The 27,367-nt window shown below is 38.5% G+C and overlaps 5 protein-coding genes and 1 long non-coding RNA gene across 11 annotated transcripts; 5 read left to right on the top strand and 1 right to left on the bottom strand.

The window, feature by feature from the left end:
* The first annotated feature begins 37 nt into the window (after nucleotides 1-37).
* Nucleotides 38-3,025, top strand: LOC126607318 (uncharacterized). Of its 2 annotated transcripts, none has more exons than XM_050274867.1 (9): nucleotides 38-360; nucleotides 464-540; nucleotides 687-789; nucleotides 921-1,018; nucleotides 1,189-1,331; nucleotides 1,432-1,540; nucleotides 1,656-1,847; nucleotides 1,959-2,095; nucleotides 2,295-3,025. In XM_050274867.1, the coding sequence occupies exons 1-9, from the start codon at nucleotides 117-119 to the stop codon at nucleotides 2,581-2,583; spliced, it is 1,392 nt and encodes a 463-aa protein (XP_050130824.1). In that variant the 5' UTR covers nucleotides 38-116; the 3' UTR covers nucleotides 2,584-3,025. The 2 variants fall into 2 exon arrangements, with proteins under 2 accessions (XP_050130824.1, XP_050130825.1); XM_050274868.1 differs by having other exon boundaries at nucleotides 40-360; nucleotides 467-540.
* Nucleotides 3,026-3,555: 530 nt separating this feature from the next.
* On the bottom strand, nucleotides 3,556-6,223 carry LOC126607336 (uncharacterized). The gene is made up of 2 exons (XR_007617559.1): nucleotides 4,952-6,223; nucleotides 3,556-4,861 (listed from the first exon to the last, which is right to left on the bottom strand). It is a non-coding gene; the product is annotated as an uncharacterized LOC126607336 (long non-coding RNA).
* A 734-nt stretch (nucleotides 6,224-6,957) lies between these two features.
* LOC126607332 (uncharacterized) lies at nucleotides 6,958-8,775 on the top strand. Its single transcript, XM_050274884.1, has 2 exons — nucleotides 6,958-7,332; nucleotides 8,617-8,775. Exons 1-2 carry the CDS (start codon nucleotides 7,086-7,088, stop codon nucleotides 8,745-8,747), a joined length of 378 nt encoding a protein of 125 aa, XP_050130841.1. The 5' UTR covers nucleotides 6,958-7,085; the 3' UTR covers nucleotides 8,748-8,775.
* Nucleotides 8,776-10,429: 1,654 nt separating this feature from the next.
* LOC126607316 (uncharacterized) lies at nucleotides 10,430-16,334 on the top strand. 3 transcript variants are annotated; one of them, XM_050274865.1, is made up of 19 exons: nucleotides 10,430-10,567; nucleotides 10,713-10,856; nucleotides 12,020-12,057; nucleotides 12,147-12,169; nucleotides 12,501-12,607; nucleotides 12,695-12,743; nucleotides 12,830-12,914; nucleotides 13,225-13,315; nucleotides 13,565-13,603; nucleotides 13,759-13,826; nucleotides 13,930-13,992; nucleotides 14,199-14,254; nucleotides 14,338-14,411; nucleotides 14,517-14,609; nucleotides 14,692-14,793; nucleotides 14,927-15,007; nucleotides 15,101-15,184; nucleotides 15,765-15,908; nucleotides 16,001-16,334. In XM_050274865.1, the coding sequence occupies exons 2-19, from the start codon at nucleotides 10,743-10,745 to the stop codon at nucleotides 16,100-16,102; spliced, it is 1,413 nt and encodes a 470-aa protein (XP_050130822.1). In that variant the 5' UTR covers nucleotides 10,430-10,567; nucleotides 10,713-10,742; the 3' UTR covers nucleotides 16,103-16,334. The 3 variants fall into 3 exon arrangements, 2 of the variants coding, with proteins under 2 accessions (XP_050130822.1, XP_050130823.1); XR_007617549.1 differs by lacking the exon at nucleotides 10,430-10,567 and having other exon boundaries at nucleotides 10,574-10,856; nucleotides 15,101-15,192; nucleotides 15,789-15,908; XM_050274866.1 differs by lacking the exons at nucleotides 10,430-10,567; nucleotides 15,765-15,908; nucleotides 16,001-16,334 and adding an exon at nucleotides 15,331-15,758 and having other exon boundaries at nucleotides 10,574-10,856; nucleotides 15,101-15,192.
* A 135-nt stretch (nucleotides 16,335-16,469) lies between these two features.
* On the top strand, nucleotides 16,470-19,338 carry LOC126607320 (serine/threonine-protein kinase STY13-like). Its single transcript, XM_050274871.1, has 6 exons — nucleotides 16,470-17,076; nucleotides 17,173-17,294; nucleotides 17,421-17,608; nucleotides 17,732-17,906; nucleotides 18,132-18,266; nucleotides 18,377-19,338. The coding sequence occupies exons 1-6, from the start codon at nucleotides 16,752-16,754 to the stop codon at nucleotides 18,557-18,559; spliced, it is 1,128 nt and encodes a 375-aa protein (XP_050130828.1). The 5' UTR covers nucleotides 16,470-16,751; the 3' UTR covers nucleotides 18,560-19,338.
* A 2,715-nt stretch (nucleotides 19,339-22,053) lies between these two features.
* LOC126607311 (RNA-binding motif protein 25-like) lies at nucleotides 22,054-27,277 on the top strand. 3 transcript variants are annotated; one of them, XM_050274857.1, is made up of 7 exons: nucleotides 22,054-22,682; nucleotides 23,955-24,193; nucleotides 24,335-24,487; nucleotides 24,670-25,081; nucleotides 25,185-25,859; nucleotides 25,966-26,567; nucleotides 26,693-27,277. In XM_050274857.1, exons 1-7 carry the CDS (start codon nucleotides 22,166-22,168, stop codon nucleotides 26,942-26,944), a joined length of 2,850 nt encoding a protein of 949 aa, XP_050130814.1. In that variant the 5' UTR covers nucleotides 22,054-22,165; the 3' UTR covers nucleotides 26,945-27,277. The 3 variants fall into 3 exon arrangements, with proteins under 3 accessions (XP_050130814.1, XP_050130817.1, XP_050130815.1); XM_050274860.1 differs by having other exon boundaries at nucleotides 22,534-22,682; nucleotides 23,748-24,193; XM_050274858.1 differs by having other exon boundaries at nucleotides 22,534-22,682; nucleotides 23,033-24,193.
* The last annotated feature ends 90 nt before the right edge of the window (nucleotides 27,278-27,367 follow it).

The raw sequence follows: 27,367 nt of genomic DNA, 5'->3' as shown, positions 1-27,367 counted from the left end.
TTTAGACCAAAAATTTGCCTACATTAATTAGTCCTCAAAACGGTGTCATTTTAAGTCTAATTTAAAGGTTTTGCATCCCGGGAACCTACTGGTTTACCGCTATCGTCCCGCGAGAGATGGGCTGTATGTGGTTGAGACGAATCCTGCTCAGACCAACCTCTCTGCCGCCGCAGAAGCCTCCCATGGCCGCCTTGTTAACCCCTGCCACACTCCAAAACCCCGTCTCCTCTCCCTTTCTGAAACCTTCTACGCCATCTCTCACTCCTCTTGCCTCCTCCCACCGCCGCCTTCTCTCAACAGCCGCGTCCTGTTCTCCTCCACGTCCTCTCGTCTCCGTCGACGAAACTTCCTTCGATTCCGGTGAGCACACCTTTTTTTTTCTTCGAGCAGGCTCTTTAATTTCGATTTTTCTGTTCTGGGTTCATCTTCTTCTTAGCTCTGATTTCGTCTGCCCTCTGGTCAGCAGGTGGTGAAAGGAGTGGGATTACGAACCGGAGCTCGAAAGTGCTTCTCAAGGGCATGCGATACGATGAACTTGAAGTAATTCTTTCTCATCTCACTGTTTATTGCCTATGTCACTTATGAATATGGCTCCCAAGTTTGAATCCCGCTCTCCTTAGATTAGATTAGTTTAGAATATCGTCTTGTCGAAAATGTGTTGCTTATGATTTGTAATGCATTGACAGAAATGGGTTCAGTCACATGGGTACAGGCCTGGCCAGGCTCTAATGCTATGGAAACGTATATACGGGAATGGTATTTGGGCGCATCACAGTGATCAACTAGAAGGTTTTTCCTCCTACTTTTCCTTATCCTGTTAACCCAATTCCACTTGTTTGTGCTTTATTCAGTTTCCTCGTGAATCTTGATGTAATTTGATTTCCGGTCAATGAATTTCGCTCACCATCTTTAATGCGTAGGCTTGAACAAAGATTTTAAGAAGATGTTGAGTGAGAGTGCCGAGTTCAAGGCATTGGCTTTGAAACAAGTTATTACCGCGGCTGATGGAACTAGAAAGGTACATGGATTCATTTCCTTATGTCCCCTGTATTGCTTAACTATCATCGTACGTGGTCTTACTCTTCTCGGTTAAAACTGCTTTTGTGAATATCATATATGGCTTTAGAAGGTTACTAGCATTTCTTAGAGAACCTTCTCATTGATTATGAAACTCACAGGAGGTTTCAGATTCTGTTCACTTTGGAAGATGGATTGGTGATAGAAACTGTCGTCATACCTAGCGTCGCTAGCGATAGTCGTAGCAGGAATACTGTTTGCGTTTCGAGTCAAGTAGGCTGTGCCATGAATTGTCAATTCTGCTACACTGGCAGGTAAGCTTCATTCTTCTCCTCTAAGCTGTGAATTCTACGTTCTTTCAATTTCCATAGCCCAGATAATCTGAATGTTGGTTCTAAATCCTTCCATTTGCAGGATGGGTCTAAGGAGGAACCTGACTGCAGCTGAGATTGTAGAGCAGGCTGTATTTGCACGGTCCTTGTTCACAAGTGAAGTTGGCGACATTACGAATGTTGTATTTATGGTAGGTCAGCAGTTCACGATACATTTTCACATGGATATACGTTTTTTTTTCATTAACACAAATAAGAAAATCCTAGTTCGTTTCTCTGTTAATACGTATAAATTTAAATTTCTAGGGAATGGGAGAACCACTTCAGAACATTGACAATGTTCTTAAAGCTGCAGACATAATGCTACATGATCAAGGCCTATATTTCAGTCCTCGAAAGGTCACAGTTTCAACAAGTGGGCTGGTTCCCCAGATGAGGCGTTTCCTTAAGGAATCTAATTGTGCTTTAGCCGTTAGTTTGAATGCAACGACAGATGAGGTATTTACATTCATTTTATTTGAATTGGCAAACCACATGTATATGTGGATAGAACACACTTGTACACATTCGCACGGGGGTATAACCTTTGCACAAACATCGCATCCGCAGGTCAGAAACTGGATCATGCCAATTAACCGGAAATATAAATTAGACTTGCTTCTTCAGACCCTAAGGGAGGAACTTCGCTTCAAGAGTAACTACAAAGTTCTTTTTGAATATGTGATGCTTGCAGGAATAAATGACAGGTAAATTAGCTTTTCGACTGCCTGCTGTTTGACTCGAATATGTCGTATCTGAAGTTTCTTTTTTGTTGCAGTATGTCAAGCAAGCTCTAATTACTTGATTATGATTTTTCGGAACCAATACATTTACGCTCCCACAATCTGGGATCCCTCTTTTCTGTTTTTTGTTTTGGTGGTTGACTATGTTCTTTGCGTAATGCAGCATAGAGGATGCGAAGAGGCTTGCTGATCTTGTTCAGGGAATTCCATGCAAGATCAACCTCCTCTCATTTAACCCTCATAGCGGATCCCAATTCAGACCAACCAGCGAGGAGAAGATGGTTGAGTTTCGGAATCTCTTGGCTGAGTTAGGGTGCCGTGTCTTCTTGCGGTCGAGTAGAGGTGATGATCAGATGGCTGCCTGTGGTCAGCTTGGCAATCCCGATGTAGTCCAAGCTCCCTTGCTTCGTGTGCCCGAGCAATTCAAAATGGCAGTGGAAGTCTCTGCGTGATTCGATTATCTGGACATTGTATTCCTAAATCCTCTAGATGAAGCATGCTAAGCACGCGTTAGTTTGACTGCTCTGCCCGGGACCTATCTCTTGTGGTGCACCGCGATGTAACTTCGTTACCTGGCCTTCTTGTTATTCACGTTTCGTGTCACCTTGTCCGGCAGATTCAAATTAGCTTTTGCTTGTATGCACATCCGCCTGACTGCCCGTCTTATGGCTTACCGGATTAAGGTATTCGACGTCTTCTCCGAACAGAAAATGTAACCTGTTTATTGTGCGAAACCCTTCTGAAGGAAATATTGAGTTTCTCCTATGAAAGTATGCCTCCATAAATTCTTGTAAGGCATTTTAGCCAAAATAGTACCGAGATTTGCATAACTCCTCATTTTGGTCTTTGAGATTTGAAATCAATATAAGTAGTTCCTGAGTTTGTTCACTATCATTCATTTTGGTCATTCCATGAAAATTTTACATTAAATAAGGCTAAAATGACAAAAATATCTTCAATTTTTGTCAAATCATTTGGCCCGTTGTTTATTAAATTGAGAATATTTTTATCATTTTGGTCCTTGTCTAATATAATTTTTTATGGAATAACTAAAATGATTGATGATGGACAAACACAAGAATTACTTTTATTGATTTCAAATCTCATGGACCAAAGTGTTGATTTACGTAAATTTCAGTGACTATTTTAGCTAAAAAGTCTTCTCATAATTATATTTTCGCATGCTAAATACATGGAATATTGTCAGTTAAATGGCAGATATTGCCCTCAGCTCATTCCATACCTTCTCCATTGCCCTGCACCCTTAATCCAAGGGGTATGTCATGCCCTACATCCCCTAATCAGGGAAGCATGTCTATTTTTTGCCTACTAATGGAGGTCCAATCAAGAATCCATTATCTCTCCACGATACTATCGAAGTACAAAGACCAATTTTATCAAAAATTACGAGGGTACGTGGGAGGTAAAAAAAGATGTGTAGATAACACTGCCCTTATTATAATAATGAGTTCATATGAGTATAAGTCTGTGACTTTACCCTCTGAGTGACGTTGATCCAGAAAACTTTACGCAATATATAAGGCTTAAGTTTGGTTAAATGAACTCTCTTGAAGGTGCTAGATAGGTCGTTGTAACAGAATTACGAATGCAATTTTTATTTGATAAAAAGTATAATCTATAATATGCATTAAGATTAAATTTAAAAATTAGTTCATAATATGGGAGCAGAATTGTGACTCCATTTTTTTTTATATAACTTTTGACACATTTTTGTGGAGTCCACTTCATATTGTATTTTAACAATTCAAATTGTCTATCTTTTAGATCTTCCTCCAAAGGTATGTCTATAAAAAATCTCCGAAATTTGAAACCATATAACTATTGGATTAAGGGTTTAGCATTATTTGTCCGTACTCGTCAATTTTTGTTATAAATAAATGTCTTAATTGATTTGGATTTGTCTAATTTTTTGTAAAAATGACTTATAAATGATGTTCTGAAAATTAGACGGTTTAGATAAAAAAATATATTATGAAGTGGATCTCACAAAAATGTGTAAAAAAAAAAAATGGAGCCACGTATCCGCCGTTTAATACAACCACTAATTGGGGTAAACCACGAAAGCTAAGTTTAAATTTAAACTAGAAATTACGCCCACGCGTTGCTGCGAGAACTAACTGTTTCAAACATAAACAAATGTATAAAACACATTTAAGTTGAATAAATTCAAGACAATTATGAACAAATAGAGGGATACATGAGTGAATGAGACCGGTAAGATAATCAATTTTGCTTTTATACACATTTAAGTGAGTTGGCATATAAACACATTGCACAATGAGTGGGAAGAAACTATACATGTTTGATTAGAAAGAGATGATTTCCAAAAAAAGTTTGTTTACTTAAGAAACAGAAGAAACATTTAGTTCACACATATAACATGCGTCCTGCAGTGTAGGCAGGTTGTTCAACAGGAAATATAAAATATAAAGTGTTGAAGATTTGTTGAAGTAGCCGATAAGAAACTGAAGAATCAGAAGCAAGCTACAGTTTACACATATTTTGAGCATGCAGTAAAGACTGCAAAATATATGTTCTGCAACCTACATACCTCACTTAGCAGTTAGCAAAACATAGGAAAAGTGGTGTTTGAGCAAGTAAGTCGTCAACCATAGATGTTAAAACAAAAAAAATATGCAGCATGGTGTGCAGGATTTGATCACGGAGAGCATGGCTGTTCACTTTTTCTGGGACTGAACATCTTCGACACTTTAGCAAAAAACATCAATTATAATGTAACAAAGGCAACCATTATGAACGCTATTCAAGCATGCATGCAAAAAACAAATTGTAATTTACCTATCTTTGGTTTTTTTGTTCTTAGGGCGGCAATTGGAACTTTGTCGGTAGATTCGATCTTGGGGTCAACCAGATTGTGGAATTTTGTAGCAATTCTGGCGGCATTTGTTGTGCCTGTTTGCTCTGTGTGAGGTTTTTTGCTATGAATGAAGGCAAAATTGATAAGGGTAAAGATAATCGTGATAGTTATGGAAAAAAAATTAAATACTTCACTTAAAAGGAAAGTTAACTCCAGCGACAGAATGAAAATCTATATCTTCAACATGAAAATCAATGGAAAAATTAAATACCTCACAATATATGCAATAGTTCAATGAATTAGAGACTTAAGACCAATTAAAGTTGCCATTCTTCGAAACACAACAGCATAATCATTCAAGTTGATGCATATTTCAATCAAATTGATGTATATTTCAATCGAGCCTCATTAAAAATAGAAAATACAGCAGCACAAAGCATAACAAAAGCTTGGAAGTGGAAAAGGAACCTACAATTAGGTTTCTTTGAGAAGAAAAAATGGCAGAACAGAACCCAGAATCACAAAGACAAAGGCAGAGTGGAGTGAGTCGGAGGATACAGCAAGACTAGACCTTTCTACCAGAGAAAACAATAGACTGCCGATGAACTAAACCACCTAAAAAAATCTATGACAACTTTAAAGAAGGAAAAAAAATATCTATGACAATTTGAAGAAAGCAGATGGCAAATCAAACAGTAAACAATGAATTAAAAACAATAAACTCATACATACCTCTAGCTCCCATCTCTCTGCAATCTGTCAGTCACCCATACGTCCCTCAGTCACCCCTTCCTGATCGGCCAACCCCACAAACTGCACACAACCATGCCTTCCCCGTCCTTCTCTCTCTCTCTCTCAAATCAGAGGAAAAGACCTAGATAAATCTCTCTCTCACTGAGTCGAAAGCCCTAGCACCCATCTCTCTCCAATATGCCAGTCCCCCTGTCCTCCCCCAACCACCCGAAGCACAGCCATCTCTTCCCGAGTCAAAATTGGCGGCCCTCACTCTCTCCATTTTGTCAGCTCTCATCTCTCCATAATCTGCAGGTGACTCCTCTCTGTGGGTGATTGTGTGCCCAAACCCCATTTCCATCCGCCCAATACAATTCCAACCAAGCAAATAAAACCCCATCCGGAGCCCAAACCCACAAAGCCCATTTTTTAAAGGAATGGCATGCCCGTAAATAAAATGAAATTCAGACCCAAACACTATTCATTTCTACCGTGCCAATTCCAATGCTTTCTTTAAACTAAAGTAAGATGCCACGGCTAAGTAAGGAGCACGTTAATCACGTTTGAAAAGTAATTTCCTTAGACTAAAGTAATATGCCACGGCTAAGTAAGGAGCAAGTTAATCACGTTTAAAAAGTAACCTCCTTCCACAAAGTACGGATTAGACGCTTCATTCCTTTTCCTTTACTTTTAGAGCAACTCCACCCCTAAGGACTTTGCGCCAGCACCCAGCGCATTTATCCACTCAAATGAACAGTAATAGACTGGAGTGAACAGTAATAGGCCAAGGCATCTCCACCCCTAAAAAAATGCGCTGGCACCCAGCGCATTTATTTGGTGTGTTTTTTTTTTTTAAGTTTATTTCGGATAAGATTTTTACCCCATTTAAAATAAAGAATAAAAAAATAAAATAGTTTTAATTTCGGATAGGATTTTTAACCAATCTCGCCACGCCACGTGTCATTATCTGAACGTACTATTTTGTGAATAGATTTCCGATAATATTTTCAACCAATCCCGACACGCCACGTGTCACTTCCGTGGTACAATAATTTAGCCAAGATTTCGATAAGATTTTCAACCAATCACGTCATCCCACGTGTCATTATCTGAACGTATTATTTTGTGGATAGATTTCCGATAATATTTTCGACCAATCCTGACACGCCACGTGTCACTTCCGGTTTACAATAATTTAGCCAAGATTTCGATAAGATTTTCAACCAATCACTTAGTGCCACGTGGCATTGTCCAGAACCTCATCCTTTCTTTTTTTGTCCATATAAACCCTACATCCCTACATCCATCCTCACACCAAGCTCAATCATTCTTTTTAGCTCAGAATCCTTGTTCATCGTTTTCAAATCTTGAGTTCTTATTACAATGTCTTCTTCAAGAAGGGTGTATAAGCAGTTGCAAGAGCAACAACAAAGGTTGTTGGCACAACAGGCAGAATTGGCCAATCTCGAGGAAGGTGGAGGTGGAGATGAGGCTTTCTTCATGGAGGAGGATGAGGATGATCACCATAGAAGGCAGAAGGCCTCACATTCCCGCCGTGTCATGGAAGCCGTGGGTCAGATAGCCAAACCAAGACGTGTTGCAAACCTCGATAGAAAAAGGGAAAAACGAGGTAAAAATCTATTGGAAGATTATTTTATTCCCAATAGCATATTCCCTGATCATATTTTTAGACGGCGTTTTAGAATGCAACGACATTTGTTCAACAAAATCATGAGTGATATTTGCAACCATGATTCATACTTTGTGCAAAAAGATGATGCTTTTCATGTTCTAGGTCTTATTCCCGAGCAAAAAATTACGGCATCCTTGCGAATGCTTGCATAAAGAGCATCTGCAGATCAAGTGGATGAGATCGCGAGGATGGGAAAAATAATTGTTCTGGAGTCCCTGATGCGGTTTTGCTCTGCAATTGAAGCCCTCTACACCAAAGAGTACCTCCGGACACCCACGTAAAGGGACATGCGAAGGCTTCTGAGGAAGGGTGAGATGCGAGGCTTCCCTGGCATGATTGGAAGCATCGACTGCATGCACTGGACTTGGAAAAACTGTCCAAGTGCGTGGCAAGGAGCATATGGCGACAGAAAATGAGCCAAAAGCATCATTTTGGAAGCGGTGACTTCATTTGATACATGGATTTGACATGCTTTTTTTGGTGTTCCAGGAGCTCAGAATGACCTAAATGTCCTTGCCCAATCCCCAGTGTTCGACGAACTGCTGCAAGGAAACTCGCAGAGATGCACATATTGGGTTAATGGTACCCAATACGAGGGATCATACTACCTTGCAGATGGCATTTACCCAAGGTGGTCAACATTTGTCAAAACAGTGCCACATCCACAGACTGAAAAGGAAAAACACTTTGCAAAATGTCAAGAAGGGTGTAGGAAGGATGTCGAGCATTGTTTTGGTATCCTGCAAGCTCGTTGGGCGATTGTCAGGGCTGCAGCTAGAATGTTTGATGCGAGGCTCTTCGATCCATCATGATGACGTGTATTATTCTCCACAACATGATTGTTGAAGATGAGTATGATTATGATGCCGTCGATGAATATGAGCCGGATTCGATGAACAACTCAAGAACACGTATCTATTGTGCTCATGACCGGACCGAAGATCCAGTGCAACACGAGCCGTTGGAACGCGATGGACGTTACAATGAATTGATCGTTCAGCGGTACACTAATGTGCAAGAGCCATACTGGCACGTAACCCGCCAGAATGACTTGATTGAGCACCAGTGGGGATTGCATGGAGGCGAAGATAACTAGAGACTTGCTCATAGTGTCACGATCTGCTTGAGCCATCCTTTCTTCTCGAAGCAATTCATTTTCTCGATGAAGTGCTTCTCTAACCAGCTCGTTCTCTCGATTAATTACTTCTCTTTGTCTCTCAGCCGCCGCATCACGGGCCTCAGTAGCTGCTAATATTGCTGCCATAGCAGCAACTTTTTCCTCATCTCTAGCCTTTTCTCGTGCCAAGTTTAGTTCACCTTGGCGAGCAAGTTCCTCCATATATTTAGTGTAGTCATTTTTGGAAGAACTACCTTTTTTCTTTGACGCCTTTTTACCTAGAGGCCTTAAGGACTGACGAGTCGGTTGGGTCTCGGGCACTTGTTCAGGCGTCCCTTCTGTGTCTTGAAATGTGTCGGCTTCTTGTTCGGCCATGTCTGGTTCTGGAGAACTATGTAGACCCATACCGTGCATGACAACTTCTGGACCAGTTGCCACAATTTTGTATTTAGGGCAATCTTTGACAATTTGCCAACATTCCCTTTTAGTGAATGATTTGTTCCCGTTCTTTGAATTGTAGAATGCTTGAGCTTGTAGTGTCTATAAAAAAGTGGGATAACATAGTGTTAAAAAATGCGGGTGTAACACAAATAAATAAATTCAAAATATTGATACGGGTGGAATGCATATAAATTACATAAAAATGACATAAGAAATTAAATAAAAATTACATAAGAAATTAAAATTTTGATGCGGGTGGAATGCATATAAAAATTACATAAGAAATAACATAAAAATTACATACGAAATTAAATAAATCAAAATATTGATGTGGGTGGAATGCATATAAATAAATAAAAATATTGTTACCTGATCCGCTAAACTTGTCCCACTACGGAGGTTACCGGAAGCATGAGAGATGGCGTTTTTCCAACAAGTAAATGATGCGTTGAGTTTTTTCCAACGACCTTGAAGACCTTGACTAGTTCTGGCGTTTTCTCCATGTACATCGCAAAACGCTTTCGTAATTTTACTCCACATTTCTCGCTTATCCATCTCATTACCCGTAATCGGGTCATGAGTAGTGTGAACCCAACATTCACACAACGTAATATCTTCAATTAGCTTCCACGAAGACATTTTTTTCTCTTAAAGTGTAGAAAATATTGAAATGTAGATAGTATAGAAAGTGTAGAAAATATTGAAATGTGGTGTAAAGGTGGAAGATGAGGGTTAGGTATTTATAGGAAAAAAATAACATTTTTCAAATATTTCTGTAATTTTTTTAAAATTTTCTGTATTTTTTAATAATTTTTCTGTATTTTTTAATAATTTTTAATGAATTTTAATATAGTTAATTAATCTGGACCGTTGGATTTGAAAAATATTCAAATCCAAGAGCCAGGGACTTGCCACGTGGCCAACGGTCATATTTCTGAGCGTTGGGGCCTTTTTTTTTTTTATTTACTTTTTTGTAAAAAAAACGTGGACCGTTGATCTTTGATCCGACGGTCTATGTTAAAAGTAAAATTTAAATTTTTTTTACCGTTGGAAATCCAACGGTCTAGAAAACTAGCCGTTGGAAATCCAACGGCCGAAAGAAAGCCACGTCGCCAACTCGGGGGGGGGGAGTCAGTGCGCCTGTCACGCGGGCCCGGGCTCTGAAACCGTGTCGGGCACTCGCGCCAAACCGGCGTGAATCGCATGCGCCAGGCCAATAGCCCGGCTTCTTGCTCAGTCTATTTTGGGCTGGTCCATTGCCCAGCTCGGGCTGGGTACCAGTTCATTTCACCCGCTGGACTTGATTGACAGAGGCCCGACACGTTTTTTGGACTGAGGGCTGGGACATTTTGTCCCCGCTGGACTTGCTCTTATGAATAAAGTAACGTTTCCATTTACTAAACAGCTGGCCAGTGGCCACCACAGAGTAGATTACATTTTAAACAAAAAATCAATAACAAATTCATAATTGGGCCGTCCCTTTCACGCGCCGAAGAAGGCCGGGCACGAAACTGGTTTTTGGCGGCATCTCCTTTTTCACTCCAACACTCCAAGAATCTTGTAGTCATAAAATCTCCTCCAGTCCGTTCCGTCTTCCATTTTCGAATTTCCACTGTAACCATCTCTCTCTCTCTCTCTCTCTCTCTCTCGCCTCCTCTCTTTCTCTCTCTGCTTTCTCTTCAAATCCTAGCTTGCAGTCCGGATTCGAAATCGTTAGGTTTTAATTTCCGAGCTCCGGTGCTCTTCTTTCCTCTGTCAGCGTTCGAAGTACAGTAGCGGTGAACGAGCAATGGGAGCGCGTGCGAAGGAAGACTTGGTGCAGTTCACCGATAGCATCTATCAGGACCGGAGCTTGTCGAAGCATGTTCGCGATAACGTCCATGGAATCATCTATCTCGAGCCGGTATGTGCCTCGATTCCGCCGCTTAGTTTCGTTTTTGCGATTTCGCGTTATCTGTGATGATGTTGTTTTTCGTGCATCGTCTCTGTTTCGTGCCATTGCTCTCGGAAATGAGAATAGTAGATTTGAAATGAATGCGAGAGCAGTTTGTTTTCGAATTTTGTGTTTTAAAGCCGCTGTTGTATCGAATAATGCGATATCGAAATCTTGCTGTAAGAACTGTTTGTTTTAGTTTTAGTTTAGTTTTCAGCTTTGATTTGGCTCGTAGTTTAGAGGAATGCATATTGTTTAATTAATTTCATGTTCATATGTTTTGAGACTGTTAATTGCGATTTTAAGTTTAAAGCGATCGTATGCATCAGCTTTTCTGAAATCGCTGGCGTTGATTTCTGCTGTATCTAGATCATATTTCAGAGCATTAGGAAATTGTTTGATGAATTTAGATTGCAAATCATCTCGAGCATGTTAATCAAAACTTTTTGTTTTGGTAGATCGAGTTTGAAGTGAGTTATAGCTTTACAGGTAATATATTTGGACCTAAAGTTCTGATTTAAACTGATTGAGGTAAATTATTGGTAATTTTCTTGTCAAATAGTTGTTTTGTTCTATTTTCTGCTTCGGTTTAAGTTTCAGAGAAGACAGATTTTAGAACTGCTTGAGGATTTTAGGTTTAGATGCTTTGGTGTAGAAGTAGAACTGAGACTGAAGATTTTGTATTCTGAGATTGATGATTTGTCAGGGGATTTGAGTAATTTGGCTTGAAAATTCAAATAATAAAGTTCAAAGTCGAAGAAGCATAAATTCTCACATTAATAGTTAGCAAGTGAAATCTAACTTTTGATAAATAATGGAAGTCGATAAATCATAGCGGATATGGAACACAAGATATGGAACAAATTGTCTTTTGTTGAATTTGAATTAGGCTTGGATTTGAGGTAATGATGTGTTAAGGCTCATCATTTGAAATTCAAATTCTCAAGTTTATTGTGATTTTTCATTTTAATTTCTTGGGTAAAGTATTTAAATATGGATTTCTTTCACATTGACTTTGTACTTTTACTTACCGTAAACATTGTACATTGCCTTCAACTGAGAATGTAAATTAACGAGTCATGGAAGTTATGTTAAATATCGTATCAAATGAATCTTTCTGTTGTTTGTTGCAGCTTTTCTTGAAGTTCATCGACACTGCACAGTTTCAGAGGCAAGTTTGATAATATTCTATGCAAGGGTCATTTTCTCTTGAGTAAATTTTTGGATTTCTTTTCCTGATATTGCTGTCATTTTTTGCAGGCTCCGTGATCTTAAACAACTTGGTGAGTTGAACTTACTAAATGAATTAGCATTAACAAATGTTGGATTTACAGTTAACGGGGATATTAAATTTCTAGATATTAATTGTTGTAGATATGCTGACATAACCCATCTCTTTCCCCAACTTCTTGAAATAAGTTGAGTACCAATTTCATTTTGTTTGTGACCAACGGGTGTGGGATTGTGTGTCTGTGTGTGTAAGTACACATATTACATGTTATCTAATATATCCTCATTGTTTGAAATCACCTTACTACATTTGTCTGTACCTGTTCTACCGATGTATTTCTATTCAATACTTCAGGTTTGATTTTAATCTTACTTCTGATCCAGGTCTGGCACACATGGTTTACCCTGGGGCTGTACATTCTCGGTTTGAGCATTCACTCGGGGTGTATTGGCTGGCTGGTGAAGCTATCAATAAAATTAAACTCTACCATGTAGGAATTTGTCATCACAGCCTAATCATTCTCATTCTGCAACTTATGAATAAGAACTCATTCCTCTTTCATCTGCCATCCTTGTAGGAGGACCTCAAAATTGATTCTTTTGACAGGACAACAGTAAAACTTGCTGGTAATGAATCTGTACCTGCTGTAATAAATGCTTTTCTTCTTGTAACCTGGTCCCACAGATCTATTTTTTGTCAAATCTCTTTCTAGGACTACTGCATGATATCGGCCATGGGCCGTTCAGCCACATGTTTGAGCGCGAGTTTCTTCCTCGGGTTATTAACGGTTGCACATGGTGATTCTTACAATCTTCAAGTGAATTTAGCTCCATTTTCTTGTACAGTAGAAGAAGATTGCATTTTACAAACTTAAACCTTTCTGAAGCTAATATCACTGCTTTTCTGTTTCATTTATGACTTGCATATGCAACATGTCCATGTTCTTTAGGTAAGAGATACAGCACACGGATCTTTTCACTTTCTGTGAAATTAGTTTGTGCAATTTTATAGGGATACTTCATGTTTGTTTGGTGGTTGTAAATGGTATATGTTTTTAGTCAGGAGATCTAGTCCACTTTTAGGGTTATAACTTTGATTGCTTTCTAGGTCTCATGAGGAGATGTCTGTGAACATGATCGACTACATTGTCGAAGAGAACAATATTGATATTGATTCTGCAGTGCTTAAAAGGGTGAAGGTTAGTTTGTTTTGCCATTACCATTATTTAGTGAATAGCACTTGTTTAATGATTGCATTGTGATATCCTTCCATGTATTCCTCATTGATGTCTTCATTTCTTTGCAACCTTTAACTGCTGAGATCACTTCAACTTCTGTACGATTCTTTGTTGGCTCAATATGTGTAAATGTGAATGCTGATGGATGCTTTATCGATAGTAATAATGGATTAGGATTTAATGTATTGGGAATGTAATGTATCTTTACAGGAACTGATCCTTGCTAGCTCCAACCATGGGGAACAGAATGTAAGTTATCATAAAGTTTAAGGCTCAAATTTTGAGATTTCTTCAAGTATCTCAGAACACCTTACAGACTACTTTTTCCGCTTTAATGCTCGCACTCTACATTGGATTCCTTTAGTATTTTATCCTTAGCCCTTTGCAATATGCTAAAAATGCAGAGCATGACAAAGAATCGTTTCTTGTATGATATTGTTGCAAATGGGCGAACTGGAATAGATGTTGACAAGTAGGTCACTTGATTTCCTTTTATAGAAGGTCTGGCATTTCATTTGGAAATTGCTACTTGTTATCTGACAATGCTAAGTGATGCGTATGTCATTTCTCTACAGGTTTGATTACATGGTGCGTGACTCCCGAGCATGTGGTATAGGCTGTAGTTTTCAGTTCGAAAGGTATTTATAAGTTAACAATTCACAGAGCACTTAAATTCATTGAAGATCCATGACGTCCAGTACACTCAAATTTTTGAAATTTCCATTTGTGTAGAAGTTTAAACTTGGTGGTTGTGTTATTTATACAGACTTGATGTTTAGAAACTATTACTTTTCCCATACTGACGATTTTTGCTGGAACATATTTTTGTTCTTTCAAATTGTAGGCTGATGGAAACTATGAGAGTTATAGATGATGAGATATGTTATCGTGCTAGTGATTGTGAGTATATATTGAATATCTTTTTGTCACTCTCGCAACACAATTGTTATGGTTCTTTAAATTTTATTTGATATCTTGGGCAGATCTGACAGTCCACAAGCTCTTTGCCACTCGTGCTGATCTGCATCGAACCGTGTACACACATGCTAAAGTGAAGGTCAGAGATAGAACCAAAAAAATTTCGCTGAAGCATCAAAATTATCATGGTACTATAGATAAATTAACTTTTCTGATCTGCCTCTGGACATCTATGTTTTCACAGGCTGTTGAACTCATGGCCATTGATGCTATGTGCCTTGCAAATAGTGCTTTTAAAATTGCAGAATCAATTCAAAGCGCAGCTGAGTTTTGGAAGGTGCAAGTGCTTTATCATTTAACAGAGTTTTTGACTAAGGCTTTTATCATTGTAGCACTAACGTTATTTTGTTAATCTACAGTTGGATGACACAATTTTGAAGAGGATTGAAACTTCTGATGACCCTGAACTCAAGGAAGCTAAGGATTTGATCCATCGCATTCGAAGAAGGGATCTTTACCAGGTACCCTTATATGTCCACCCCACAAGAAATAGGTCCTGTAGTATTACATTATTTGCGTGTCTCAGATCTTAGCGTTTCCTAGCGTAATTCATTAGGCAATCCAGTTTGTTACAATTCTTATTTGCTTTGGCAGTTCTGCAACGAGTATTCTGTTCCAAAGGAAAACCTAGAGCATTTCAAAGACATCACGCCTGAAGACATAGTTTGTTCCCAGGTTCCAAATATATTATTAGTTTCTTACATCTTCCTCTTTACGTTATGCTTATCAAGTAGATACATGATACCTTGTGCCTAATTTTCCGTCCAGAAATCTGGTAGTGTTACACTCAAGGAAGAGGATGTTGCAGTATGCACTGTTAAAATTGATTTGACTCATGGAACCAAGAACCCTCTTGAAAGGTACCTTATACTCCTAAATCATATCATGATTATTATCAAGCCACTGCTCGTCTTCGTATAACATTTATTAAATTTGCTTTTGGTAATTTTATTTGACAAATAATTTGCTCTCCTTTATGCATGCACCTGCTCCTCCAGAATCCATTTTTTCAAGGTACTTTCGACCTATATATGGCTTGATGCCCCGTACTTTACTCATCTTTCAAGCCGCTGATTTAATGAATGAATAAATCTCGTAAACTGCATGATCGCTGCAATATGTGGCAACCGCAGTGCATATATACTGTAGAAGCAACTATCGAAAAGATTTTAGTGAATCGTCAAATTTAACCTGATCATAGTTTTAGCATTTGGACATACTGCTGATATTGAAATCTGTGATGTGTTAAACTGTGAAATAGTTGTGTACTTTTTGGCAATCATATTCTTCAGTTACTAATTTTCCATGGTAGAACGAACGGATCTGGATATGAAATTGTCCTTGAAACAAGTTAACGGCTTGAGAATCTCTGTTATTTTTCTGAAATTCTTGAAGTAGACGGTACTTTCTTCCGTAGGTGGTTGAATTTTACGGTGTATGGCTTGATTTTTATCAGGATTATGAGAGTGCTCTAAATGGTGAAAAGTTTCTGATCCAAGATGATCGCATAAGTCACTTGCTTCCAACATTCTATCAAGACAAGATAGTCAGGGTGTACGCGAAGAAGCCCGAAGTGGTTCGTTTCTTAATACATGCTGTGATTGTTAACTTAATCGCGTATTCTGTATTAATTTCTTATGACTAACGAGCGATGATGTAATCAATCAGGTTGCAGCAGTTTCCGAGGCCTTTGAGATTTATCAGATGAAAACATACGGACGGACAGAACAGGTACATTCAACTCCTAAGAAGAAACAACGCCAAGCCTGATTTCGGAACGTAACCACCGTGACCAATGTGTATAAATCCTCACCGTATATCTGATTCGTAAAGATACGTATTACATATACCGGTATACGTCCCGGCGCTACCACATATTTTGGATTTAGGAAATCTGCAACTTTGTAAAATCCACTATAAATCTACATTTTAACAGCTCTGTAATAATCCACATGCTGAAAAAAGCCATGAGAAAATGTATAAATACAATATAATCTTTGCATCTCTCTCTCCCCTTTAATTCATTTTATATTTTACATAGTAATTTGCCATGTTAGTAGAGAGAATTGTTCACGGAAAAATAAAATGAAATATAAAAGTTTTTGGGCTTGGATAAAGTTCTTTCGGTCCAGAAAGGACACAAATTCCTGATGGGTCGGAAGAATTTCTATCAACCACAAACAACTTGACTTCTTTAACAAGAGCCGTTAGATTATTTGGCCATATAGAATTCAATGGCTCTTATTTAGATGTGTAACCTAAATGTGAACGTTTAATGTGCGTGGTAAAAGGAAAACCAAATTAGAAAGGAAAAGAAACACCACCGACGAACAACTCTATATATACACAACCAGACCAGAAAATCCAACTTTTCACAATTCACTAGGCTACTAGCTTTCTCAAACTACTTGAAACAAACATGGAGGGCAAACGAGCAGGCTTTGGAAGTGGAAAGAAGGCTGCGGGCAATATCGACATACGAAGTTTGGACCAACAGTTGGCGAGGCATCTCGACCGACTGTGCTCGATGGAGAAGAAGAAGGAGAAGACGAAAGAGTTGCTTGACGGCCAAGAAAGCCAAGTCATCAGAGACGACAACACCAAAGTTGTTGCGGCCATCAAGCCGGCAAAAGAGGAGGAGGAGTGGCAAATCGTGCCGGATAAACTCTTCGTGAAGCAAGTTTTCGCCCGTGGAACGTTTGGTTCCGTCCATAGAGGCCTCTACGACGGCCAACAAGTCGCAGGTATATATATGTCGTAATTACTGATTACATCTGCTTAATTACTACATGTTTATATGTGCATGGCTTAATTAATCTTTTTCTTTCTTAATTAAACAGTCAAATTTTTGGAGTGGGGAGAAGAAGGCCAAAACACAAAAGCTCAAATAGCTTCTTTGCAAAACGATTTTAGACGGGAGGTTTCTGTTTGGCATAAACTTGATCACCCCAACATTACCAAGGTACAAAAACCATTCAGTTTTTTTTTTTTTTTTTTTTTTCTCTTTTCCTTTTCTACAATTAAATGTAAATTTTATTTTAATTTTTGTTATGTTATTAAAAAAAATCTTTTTATTTTATTTTTCCAGTTCATTGGAGCCGCAACAAAAACATCAAAACTAAAATCCCACAGTAAGGTAGAGATAAGCCCTAACTCCGCCTGCGTTATCGCGGAGTATCTTTCCGGCGGTACGCTAAAATCTTACCTCATAAAGCACCGGGAAAGGAAGCTACCTCTCAAGACTGTCAAACAAATGGCACTTGATCTTGCTAGAGGGTATCACAACTTTTCCTACATATATATTTATGTAATTTGGCCTAACTTCCCGAGTGTAATTTTATTAATTATCTGCTATATTTGAGAAATTAATGGTATATATATGTGTTAATTTGCATGCAGGTTGAGTTACTTGCACAGCAAGAATATTGTTCATCGAGATGTGAAATCGGAAAACCTGCTTCTTGACAAGGACGGTAGGGTAAAGATAGCGGATTTCGGCGTTGCTCGTTTCCAGGCTTCGAATTCAAGCGAGATGACAGGCTACACCGGCACAGCTGGATACATGGCGCCTGAGGTAAGTTAATATTACCTGTATGAAAATTAAAAGATATAAATGTTTCTGGGAATATTACTATATTCTGAATGTCCAGCATTATTGTTCGAATAAATTGCTTTTCCCCTTTAAACTCTCTCACTGGGGCCGAGTCGGTGTCAGCATTTTTTCTCATCCATTTCTAGACTTTGAGTTGTTGATTTGGTTTTGCAGTAAACTAACTAATACCAAATGTGTTAATTGCAGGTCATAGAAAATAAACCATATGACGAAAAATGTGACGTTTACAGCTTCGGAATTTGCTTATGGGAGATGTATCGCTGCGATATGCCATATCGTAACGTCGGATTCTCAGAATTGACTTCAGCAGTTGTGAATGAAGTACGTGTGTGTACATATCATGTACAGAAGAATTTCAATAGCTCTATTTCTGTCTTTGTAATAATTCAAGTAACGTTAAACTTACAATGCTTTGTTTTATTTAACTGCAGAATTTAAGACCAGAGATACCGAAGGGTTGCCCTAGCTCCTTAGCTAAAGTGATGATCAGGTGCTGGGATTCAAAACCGAACAGAAGGCCAGAAATGGCAGAGGTTGTCTCGATGCTAGAGGTAATTGACTTTTCAGAAAATAAAGGTTTGGGTTGCTTCTCCATCTTCAGCTGCAAACAGTAAGGCAAATCAATGGGAAAATAAAACGGAGCTCCTACAGACCAAGAACTACGAGATCGCTCTTCATTCTGGGGCAACGGAGGGATCATACCATTCGAAAGGAAGAAGGCGAAATTCTTTTTCCTTTCCAAACGAATTGTCAAATACACACATTATGTAGTAAAAATTTGTATCACTTATATGCGAAAGGCTAAAAGTGGGTTTGAACTGACGTTGCTTATGTTGGTGGAGCAATTAGTGAAGCATAAGTTGACAAACTCACCAAAAATGGTCAGTAATGTAAACGACTATGATGTACGCCTTGTCCTGGCAAACTGGTATCCTCTCAGCTCTCGAAGAAACGGCATCTTAACCAGTTTTCCAGGCTACACAATGCTGAAGTCAAAAGATCATTTACACCATGTCTGAGCTATACATACATCGATGGAACACCTGATTCAATGCTGAGTTAGTTGCTACATCTGTGCACTGGATTCAAGTCAGTATCCCATCCGCCGATTCATTCTCCATAAGCACCAACGGCGCGCTGGAACAGATTCTTTTGAGAAATTAACCAGATATATGCATCTTGGAATTCTTGTCTAATAGAGTTTCATGTATTTAGAGAATATAAATGCAAATTCATGTCAAGAAAAACTACTTATACTTGATACATTGAGTTCCTTGTCATGAACATAATTACAAGTTAAATTGTAGATTATCTTTATCGTAAGTTCATTGAGTATTTCTACTCTTAATATGTAACTTTATGGATTGATATAGTTATTCACTTATTTGTGAAACTTGAAATTGCTTTATCCATTTTTCCAAATCTCTAGTTTTTTTCTTCTTCATTTTTCTCCAATTTCAAAGTTCAAAAAAAAATACTAAAATCAAATCGAATGACCTCTGTTTATACTCTTTAAATTTTGAGAAAACCGAACTAAACCAAACCAAATAGTAACTTTAGTTTGGTTTTTTATTTAGCTAAAAACCAAATCATATTAAAACGAACTCGCCCCTATTATTTACGGTGGTCTTAATGTTTAAGAAATTAACATTTGAATCTTTACCCAAAAAGGGCTAGGGACATTTTTAACCCATCAAGTTTGAAATCAATTTCAAAAAAAAGTTTATGAGATGTTACTTTGTTCACAGTGCACCTTAACCCTTTTTTTTGTTTTTGGTAAAGGTGCACCTTAACCTTTTGGACATTGTTTAATTTGCCTACTGCCAAATTTTGCAGCTGCATCTTCATTGTGGACGGGTCACCTTGTTCTTTTGTTTTTTTTTGTTTTAGTTTAGTTTTTATGACTGGTCTGTGTTGCTTCGGCAAATGTTTTCTGTTGCTTTTGCGATTTTGTAGCCTCAGTGTCTTGTGATGGTTTTGGTAAGGGTTTCAGTGTTTGGTATGTAACGACTTGTCTATGGGACATGTCAATCTCGAGATTTCTCGTTTTAGTGGTTTGATTTGTGTGATGGGCGTATAGAGATTTAAAATTATTTGTAATTTGTGCTTATTACCTCCAGATCAAGAAATTGATCACTGGAGCATATGTACCCATCTAGCATCCTTGTGATTGGTTATGGTAATGAAATTCTATCGTTTATGTAAAATAAAAATGCACATTTTGTTAGGTTGATTGTCTAATCAACAGGCCCGGCCCTATCCTAGGGCAACCAGGGCGACCGCATGGGGCCTCAAAAAATTGAGGGCACAAAAAAATTTAATTTCTATTATTATAATGTTATGTCCAGTAAGCGTATAAAAATATAAAACTGGATATTTTTCATAACTTGTCATTTGCGGTAGTGTTTCGCTGCTTTCTTGCAATGGAAAGGAACATGGGTTCAAAACTGCCTAATTTTTTATACATTTATTTCATCTTTGGTTTAAATAAGTAGCTATATTTCTATATGTGCCTTTGACGAAAGTGGTTTTTACAAATTCATTTTCAATTAATTACCACCCCTTGGCAAATAATAATAATAATAGTAGCCACCCAAGTTCAGATCAAAATGAGGGCCTTTGTCTTTTGAGAATTTTAACAAAAAGCTTTCGGTACTGTTCATTTTAACGAAAAATCACATTTTTACACTAAAAAGTCAATCATGATACTATTCATTTTACCCTTTATTTTGTCATTATCGTTAAAACTCTCAAAGTTTTCAAACCATTTTCATTAATATTTTTTTTTTAGCACTGATGTTCTGTTTCAATATAATGTTAGGGTTTAGGGTTGCTTTTCTTTCTTCTCCAAGAAAAATGAGTTATATTTTTAATAACATATATGTGGTATTTGGTTTTTCAATAATTTTTTTGGTTCATTCATTGTTTATAACATTATATATAAAAATTAGAGAGAAAAATATGACAATTCTTATGAGGCCCCAAGGGACAGTAAATTAGAAATTTGTCCCGATAGTTATAAGTTTTATACAAAAACACCTATCATACTTTAATTGATTTTTGCTTGTGAAATATTTGTGTACCCTTATCTAATTACAAACTAAAGTGTAATGTTATGGCTTAGATGTGAAATCTATTTTTTCTTCACTTATAAGTGAGAGGTCTTACGTTTGAGTTTTTTAAAAGACAAGTTAGACACCAAATTATGGCCAACCTATCTTGTTGCTTAGCATAATCCCTCACATCCTGCTATCGTTTTATCAAAGAAAAGTTACATCAGCATGAACAAATATGAACTCTAAAACAATTGATTTTTTTTTTCCTGATATGGAGTTATACTAGGGCACTTTTTTGGGTGCCCTGGGCCTAAAAAATCTCAGAACCGACCCTGCTAATCAACCATATAGTGTTCCTATGTGCCTTTTACATGTACCAATTGTTCCATAAAAATAAGATTTAGATCCTCTCTGAGGCAATTGGTCAGGATCCTCCTGACCAGTGTTCGTGGACCGTTGTATTTTTATCCAACGGCTACAAATTGGGGGCCCTCTAAAAATTATAATAATTGTAGCAGTTGGATAAAAATCCAACGGTCCACGAATATTGATCAGGAGGATCTCGACCAGTTGCCTCGGAGAGGATACAAATCCCTTTTTTATACCCACATTTAATAGGTGTGTCTTGCACTTACAACGTCATTAGTTAATAGTTGCCTGACTATGAACCTAAAATGTGTACATTAATAGAATAGAATGTCAAAACATCACAAGTAACATGAAAAAATTGAAAATTCCTTGTTCATTTTTTAAAAATTGATACTTTACTATGATACGTAGACAGATTTTTTAGTGTATTAAGAACACGACTTGTCCAAGTATCATAATACAAACAATTGATAATTTTTAATTATTTATATTATGACACTTGAGTATACTGCATTGTATTTTCAGCGCATTGAAAAATGTCTAAAAAAACATTCAAAAAAGGAATGTCACATTTAAGGCCTATTGGTCTTTTGAGTTATTGCCAACCAATTAGGGGCCGACACGTATGCCTATAATACAACAAATTTTACTTCCTCCCAAACACAAACTCATCCACTTCATACATAAACTCTCCCTCTCAGTTCTCTCGATCTGTCACTCTCCGTCTCCATCTTTCTCTCTCCTAGGGCACAAAAACAGTGAAAATTCACTCACTGATTTCAATTCTTTCCAGCCATGGCGGACGCTTCTTCTTCTCCCGCCACAAACGCAGAATCGAATCCCCAATCCGATAACCCCAATCCCCAATATAACCAACCTGATCCCGTTCCCGCTGCTTCCACACCACCACCGCCACCATCACCATCATCGTCCTTATCTTCCACCCCTATCCTCGTAAACCCTAATTCGAATCCGCCTCTAGTATCTCCGCCACCTCCACCGCCACATCCTTCGATATCCTACGCGCCACAACAGGTTTCCGGCGCCTTACCACCGACCGCGCCTTCGTTCCGGCCGGTTTCGCAGTTCACTCCAATACCGAACCCGGGCGTGCCCAATCCGAATTATCACCTCCCTGGCGTCCAGCCGCCCGGTGTGAGCTCCGGGGCTCCGATGGCTCCTGGTGTGCCCCCGCCGTCCTCGGCCCCGCAGCATATGATGCATTATCAGATGCAGCCTATGAGACCGTACGCACCGATGCCTAATGGATACGCAGCCATGCCCACTGGTGCTCCTCAAGGCGCTTTACCTGGTGGGTTTTTGCTTCTCTGTATAATCCCTTAGTTATTTCGTATGGTTTTTTTTTTTTTTTTTTGCTAGTCAATTTCAATGCAAAGTGTCTGTATTTATCGTTGGTTCTCGTTTTGCAATTGCTTGGTGTTGTTTTGCTATGAGTTGTTCAAGAAATACTAGGGGTTTTGGTTTTTGTCTCGAAAAAGTGAAAAAAGTAGATTACTTGTTGAATTTATGGATAGCAATTAAATGTAGACTAAAGGTATAATACAGTGGGAAGCGTTTGTTAAGGCAGAGTTCGGAGTTTGATAAAAAAAAATCTAGTGTGGTAGATTAAGGGTATCCATGACAAGATGTTTTCTCCTACAGTGTCTTGATTGAATTCGGTGAGAAAGGTTGGATGGCCTGCTTCATATTGCTTTGAGAACTCCCCATCTACAACTCCTTTTTTGGTATGCACATATTTTAAAGTTTTATTCAAGCTCAGGTTGGTCATGGAGTTCAAAAGATGTTCCCAAAATTCGGAAAAATTACTGTTCAGTTTGTCATTCTAAAGTTATATTACTTTGTCATGTTTATTTTAGTAGGATGCTTTCTGTTAGTTTTAAGGATACTTTCCCTTTCATGGGTTTATGAATTGCCAGAAGCAGACCATGTTTGCAACTGAGTGCCCATTGCCCTTGTGTTCTAAGGTATCGCAATCCTTCCGACTGAAGTCTCTCTATCCATAGATATATATTTTTGTCCATCATCCATCCATCTATCAATCAATCTATTTATATATACATTTAAACATCTCATCATGTGTTTATTTGTGTGTGTGTTTTATACTTTATGCATGTTTGTTATGTTTTTGTTTTTTAACTAATATTGTTCTCGTGCTGCATGGCACGCTGCTAACTTTTTTGAGATGAATTAAACTGTCAACATATTAAATATGTATAATTCTCATCAATGCATGAGATGTTGGAGGTTTTATTTTACTTGAAAAGGCTACTTTGGTCCAACTGGGGTGCGCAAGGTAAGCACAATTTACTCATTCATGGTTTATGAACACGATGTTCTTTCTTAATGTTTCCTTCAGGTTATCTGTTCAGCTGGTGGTAGTTGCCATGCCTGTGCTGCCATCTCTAATATGCTTTTAATGTGTGGTAACAAAAAATCATTATTTACAGTCATCTTGTTTTTCATACATTTGTTTTGATTGGGGGAGGGTCACCTATTTATCATTGGATGCAGTTAATAAACGTTCTCTGACGAATTTGCAAGATATTTAATTTTGTTTTTGTAGGACTTCCTCGTTATCCTCCATATCCAATGATTCGGACCCCGTTTCCTCCACGCCCACTGGGAGCAACTGGTTTGCTTCAGCGTGCCCCTGTTCCTGGGATTCCTGGAGTTCGCCCAATTATCCCTCCTGTTAGGCCAATTCTTCCTATTGTCACCCCAGCGGAGAAACCACAAACCACTGTTTATGTTGGGAAGATAGCACCAACTGTGGACAATGAATTTATGAAATATCTCCTCCAGGTGTGCTGTCAAATTACTGCGATCTTTGTTGTTCTATATCAACTTTCCCACTCTTGTTTTATGTTACCCAAATTTATAAATAATTTCATATAAGTTTTTGGTGAATGATTTTGACTTCTGATGGTTTTACCTTTTGTGAAGTTGTGTGGACCTGTCAAGAGTTGGAAACGTGCTCAAGATCCCACAGATGGGACTCCTAGAGGCTTTGGGTTCTGCGAATTTGAATCTGCTGAAGGGGTTCTTCGGGCATTACGTCTTCTCACCAAATTGAGCATTGATGGGCAGGACCTTGTGGTATGTGCTGATTCTTATTTGATATCATTTGTCAGTTTCATTATGTGGTTTTTTATTGTCATTGTCATTATGGTGCAATGGAAATTTCCGTTCCTTAGTAATCATGCTATACATACTTCTCTACGCTTTTAACTTTGCTAATATTTTTCTCTTTTTATACTTGCTGTTGTAAACTTAAACAGCTAAATGTTAATCAAGCAACAAGAGACTATCTGGAGAGGGTTGTCCAAAAGAAGACTGAAAACTCAAAGAAGCTCAAAGAAGCTGAAGCAGCTGAGAAAGGTGATGGAAGTGCACCAGACGGTGAGAAGAATGTACCTTCAAATCCTTCTGTACAAGACCCAAAGGAGGAAGATAGTAATTCAAGTAACAAAGAAAATGACACTGCCAATTTTGGAATTGTGACTGATGAAGACAAGGAAGCTGACCAGGAGGCTATGGAGAAGCTTACAAGTTTGATAGAGGAGAGAATAAAAAACAAACCTCTCCCTCCACCACCTACACCAGCTCCTGGTGATGCTACTAGGAATTCAAACTCAACGCTGCCAGCTAAATCAAGGGATGGAGACTCTGATGTTGATACAACGAGAAATGGTAAGTCTCATGTTTGTACTCAGTAAGTGATGAAGTTGTTTAAAGTCAATTACTAGTGGCAGTTTTGCTGTCATACTTATAGTGGATACTTTTAACTTTTCAGATGCTTGTGAAGAAAAAATTGATGAAGAGATAACTGGTGACAACAAAACAAGTGACCAGGAGAGGCCTGAAACAAGCTCACCTGATAGGAGCAGAAGGCAAGATAGGAGCAGAGACAGGGGGCGAGATATGAAACGCGAAAAGGAGCGTGAGATTGAAAGATACGAAAGAGAAACAGAGCGAGAACGGGTGCGGAAGGAGAAGGAGCAAAGGAGAAAAATCGAGGATGCTGAGCATCAGTATGAAAAATGTCTGAAAGATTGGGAGTATAGGGAAAGGGAGAAAGAGAAACAGAGGCAGTATGAGAAGGAGAGGGAGAAGGAGAGAGAACGCAAACGGAAGAAAGAGGTAATTTATGAAGAAGATGATGAGGATGAAGATTCCAGGAAAAAATGGAGGAGAAGTGCATTGGAGGAGAAGAGAAAGAGGAGACTACGGGAGAAGGAAGAGGACATAGCTGACAGGCAGAAAGAAGAAGAAGAAATTGCCGAGGCCAGAAAGAGGGCTGAAGAGGAAAAGCAGCTGGAGCAAGAGAGAGATGCATTAAGGGTTTCATCTGGCCATGTACCAAATGGAAGTGACACAGTTGCTTTGGCTGAAGAATTCGGTGTGGAACTGAAAGATAAGGCAATTGAACAGGACGTTGAGGGTTATTCTGGTCCTGAGAATCGTATAGGTAAAATTACTCGTGAAATTATTTATTGCTTGTATTGTTCTTTTCTTTTGCCTTCCTTCCCTTTTGTTTTCATTTTTATTCACGTCGTTTGACTTTGACGTGACAGGTGATGGGGCTTTACAGAATGGTAACAGTGGTGATAAGTCAACCATGACATCTGCTTCTGCATCAGAACCACATCTGAGTGGCAGTGCCCCAGCAAAGAAGTTGGGTTTTGGCTTAATGGGTTCTGGAAAACGTACTGCTGTTCCTTCTGTTTTTAAAGAGGAGGATGATGATGCACACAAGGACAAAAAAATGAGGCCCCTGGTTCCAATTGATTATTCAACTGAAGAACTACAGGCTGTCCAACAAACTGTTTTTGGGACAGCTCCATCAAATTTGGCTGCAGCTGCAGAATTCGCAAAGCGAATATCAAATGCTAGTTCTAAAGAAGAGAAGCCAGATGCGGAGAAAGAAAGAAGTAGACGTTCTGATGATAGGTCAAGCCACCGGGATAGGGACCGGCATGGTGATGACTCTAATCGCACTAGAAATGAGCACAAGGAGAAGACTACTGACCGTGATACGGACCGAGAACATGGGATGAGTAAACCAAGGGCAACGGATAACAAGAAGCTTTTGGATGCAAAACAACTGATCGATATGATTCCGAAGACAAAAGAGGAATTATTCTCATACGAAATAAATTGGGCTATTTATGAACAGGTAAGCACGCCTTAACCCATGATACTAAATTCTTTTGTTTAAACTTGCACAATTTGCTTGGTGATCATTCATTCACGTAGTCTACTAACTGCTCGTAACCATGTTTGATGTGTCTGCTTTCACAGCATGCACTACATGAACGCATGAGACCATGGATTTCGAAGAAGATTACCGAGTTTCTGGGAGAGGAAGAGACTACGCTGGTAGATTACATTGTATCTAGTACTCAGGAACATGTCGGAGCAGAACGCATGCTCCAGCTGCTTCAATCCATTTTAGACGAAGAAGCTGAAATGTTTGTGCTCAAGATGTGGAGGATGCTCATCTTTGAAATTAAGAAGGTCGAGACAGGTCTGGCTTCAAGAACAAGAACTTGATAGTTTTTAATGTCAGATGTACTTTTGCTTGCTGTAGACCCAAGTCTTGTTAGTATAATATGTCCTTTGCCCTCCGCCCTCGTTAACTAGGATGGGTCGCATAGATGGCTAAAACCAAATTCTTTCTGTTTCTATCGCTTCCTGTTACATTTTGTTCCATAAGCAAATAATGCCCTTTTTTGTCTTCGTCGATCTTGTTGGTTGTCTGTAGCTTTGGAATCTGTTAGATGTCCTCTCGGTGATTCTTTCCAAATTTTTACTTGTATTTATGTCCGGCGTTTTCAGTCAGGCCATAGTATTTTGAAATGCATGACAGGGAAATCCTTCCTACCATTACACTTGTGTTATTCTCTTTTAATTATTTGTATTTTCAAATTAGACTCTCGTTTTCTCGTTCTTTACTTCTCCCTTTGTTTGTGTTCC

This window comes from Malus sylvestris, chromosome 16, assembly GCF_916048215.2.
Source record: "Malus sylvestris chromosome 16, drMalSylv7.2, whole genome shotgun sequence".
Taxonomy (NCBI): domain Eukaryota; kingdom Viridiplantae; phylum Streptophyta; class Magnoliopsida; order Rosales; family Rosaceae; genus Malus; species Malus sylvestris.
Note: the sequence above shows the minus strand (reverse complement) of the source record. Positions and strands in the feature narration are given on the sequence as shown.

Bases quoted from the DNA above. Each gene is read 5' to 3' on its own strand.
- LOC126607316 (XM_050274865.1), top strand. From the start codon at position 10,743: ATGGGAGCGCGTGCGAAGGAAGACTTGGTGCAGTTCACCGATAGCATC. The intron at 14,412-14,516 runs GTCAGAGATAGA...ATGTTTTCACAG, and splicing joins ACACACATGCTAAAGTGAAG to GCTGTTGAACTCATGGCCAT. The intron at 15,909-16,000 runs GTTCGTTTCTTA...GTAATCAATCAG, and splicing joins ACGCGAAGAAGCCCGAAGTG to GTTGCAGCAGTTTCCGAGGC.
- LOC126607311 (XM_050274857.1), top strand. From the start codon at position 22,166: ATGGCGGACGCTTCTTCTTCTCCCGCCACAAACGCAGAATCGAATCCC. The intron at 24,194-24,334 runs GTGTGCTGTCAA...CCTTTTGTGAAG, and splicing joins TTATGAAATATCTCCTCCAG to TTGTGTGGACCTGTCAAGAG. The intron at 26,568-26,692 runs GTAAGCACGCCT...CTGCTTTCACAG, and splicing joins ATTGGGCTATTTATGAACAG to CATGCACTACATGAACGCAT.
- LOC126607320 (XM_050274871.1), top strand. From the start codon at position 16,752: ATGGAGGGCAAACGAGCAGGCTTTGGAAGTGGAAAGAAGGCTGCGGGC. The intron at 17,077-17,172 runs GTATATATATGT...TTAATTAAACAG, and splicing joins CGACGGCCAACAAGTCGCAG to TCAAATTTTTGGAGTGGGGA. The intron at 17,295-17,420 runs GTACAAAAACCA...TTATTTTTCCAG, and splicing joins ATCACCCCAACATTACCAAG to TTCATTGGAGCCGCAACAAA.
- LOC126607332 (XM_050274884.1), top strand. From the start codon at position 7,086: ATGTCTTCTTCAAGAAGGGTGTATAAGCAGTTGCAAGAGCAACAACAA. The intron at 7,333-8,616 runs GTAAAAATCTAT...TTTGTCTCTCAG, and splicing joins TAGAAAAAGGGAAAAACGAG to CCGCCGCATCACGGGCCTCA.
- LOC126607318 (XM_050274867.1), top strand. From the start codon at position 117: ATGGGCTGTATGTGGTTGAGACGAATCCTGCTCAGACCAACCTCTCTG. The intron at 541-686 runs GTAATTCTTTCT...ATGCATTGACAG, and splicing joins TGCGATACGATGAACTTGAA to AAATGGGTTCAGTCACATGG. The intron at 2,096-2,294 runs GTAAATTAGCTT...TGCGTAATGCAG, and splicing joins CTTGCAGGAATAAATGACAG to CATAGAGGATGCGAAGAGGC.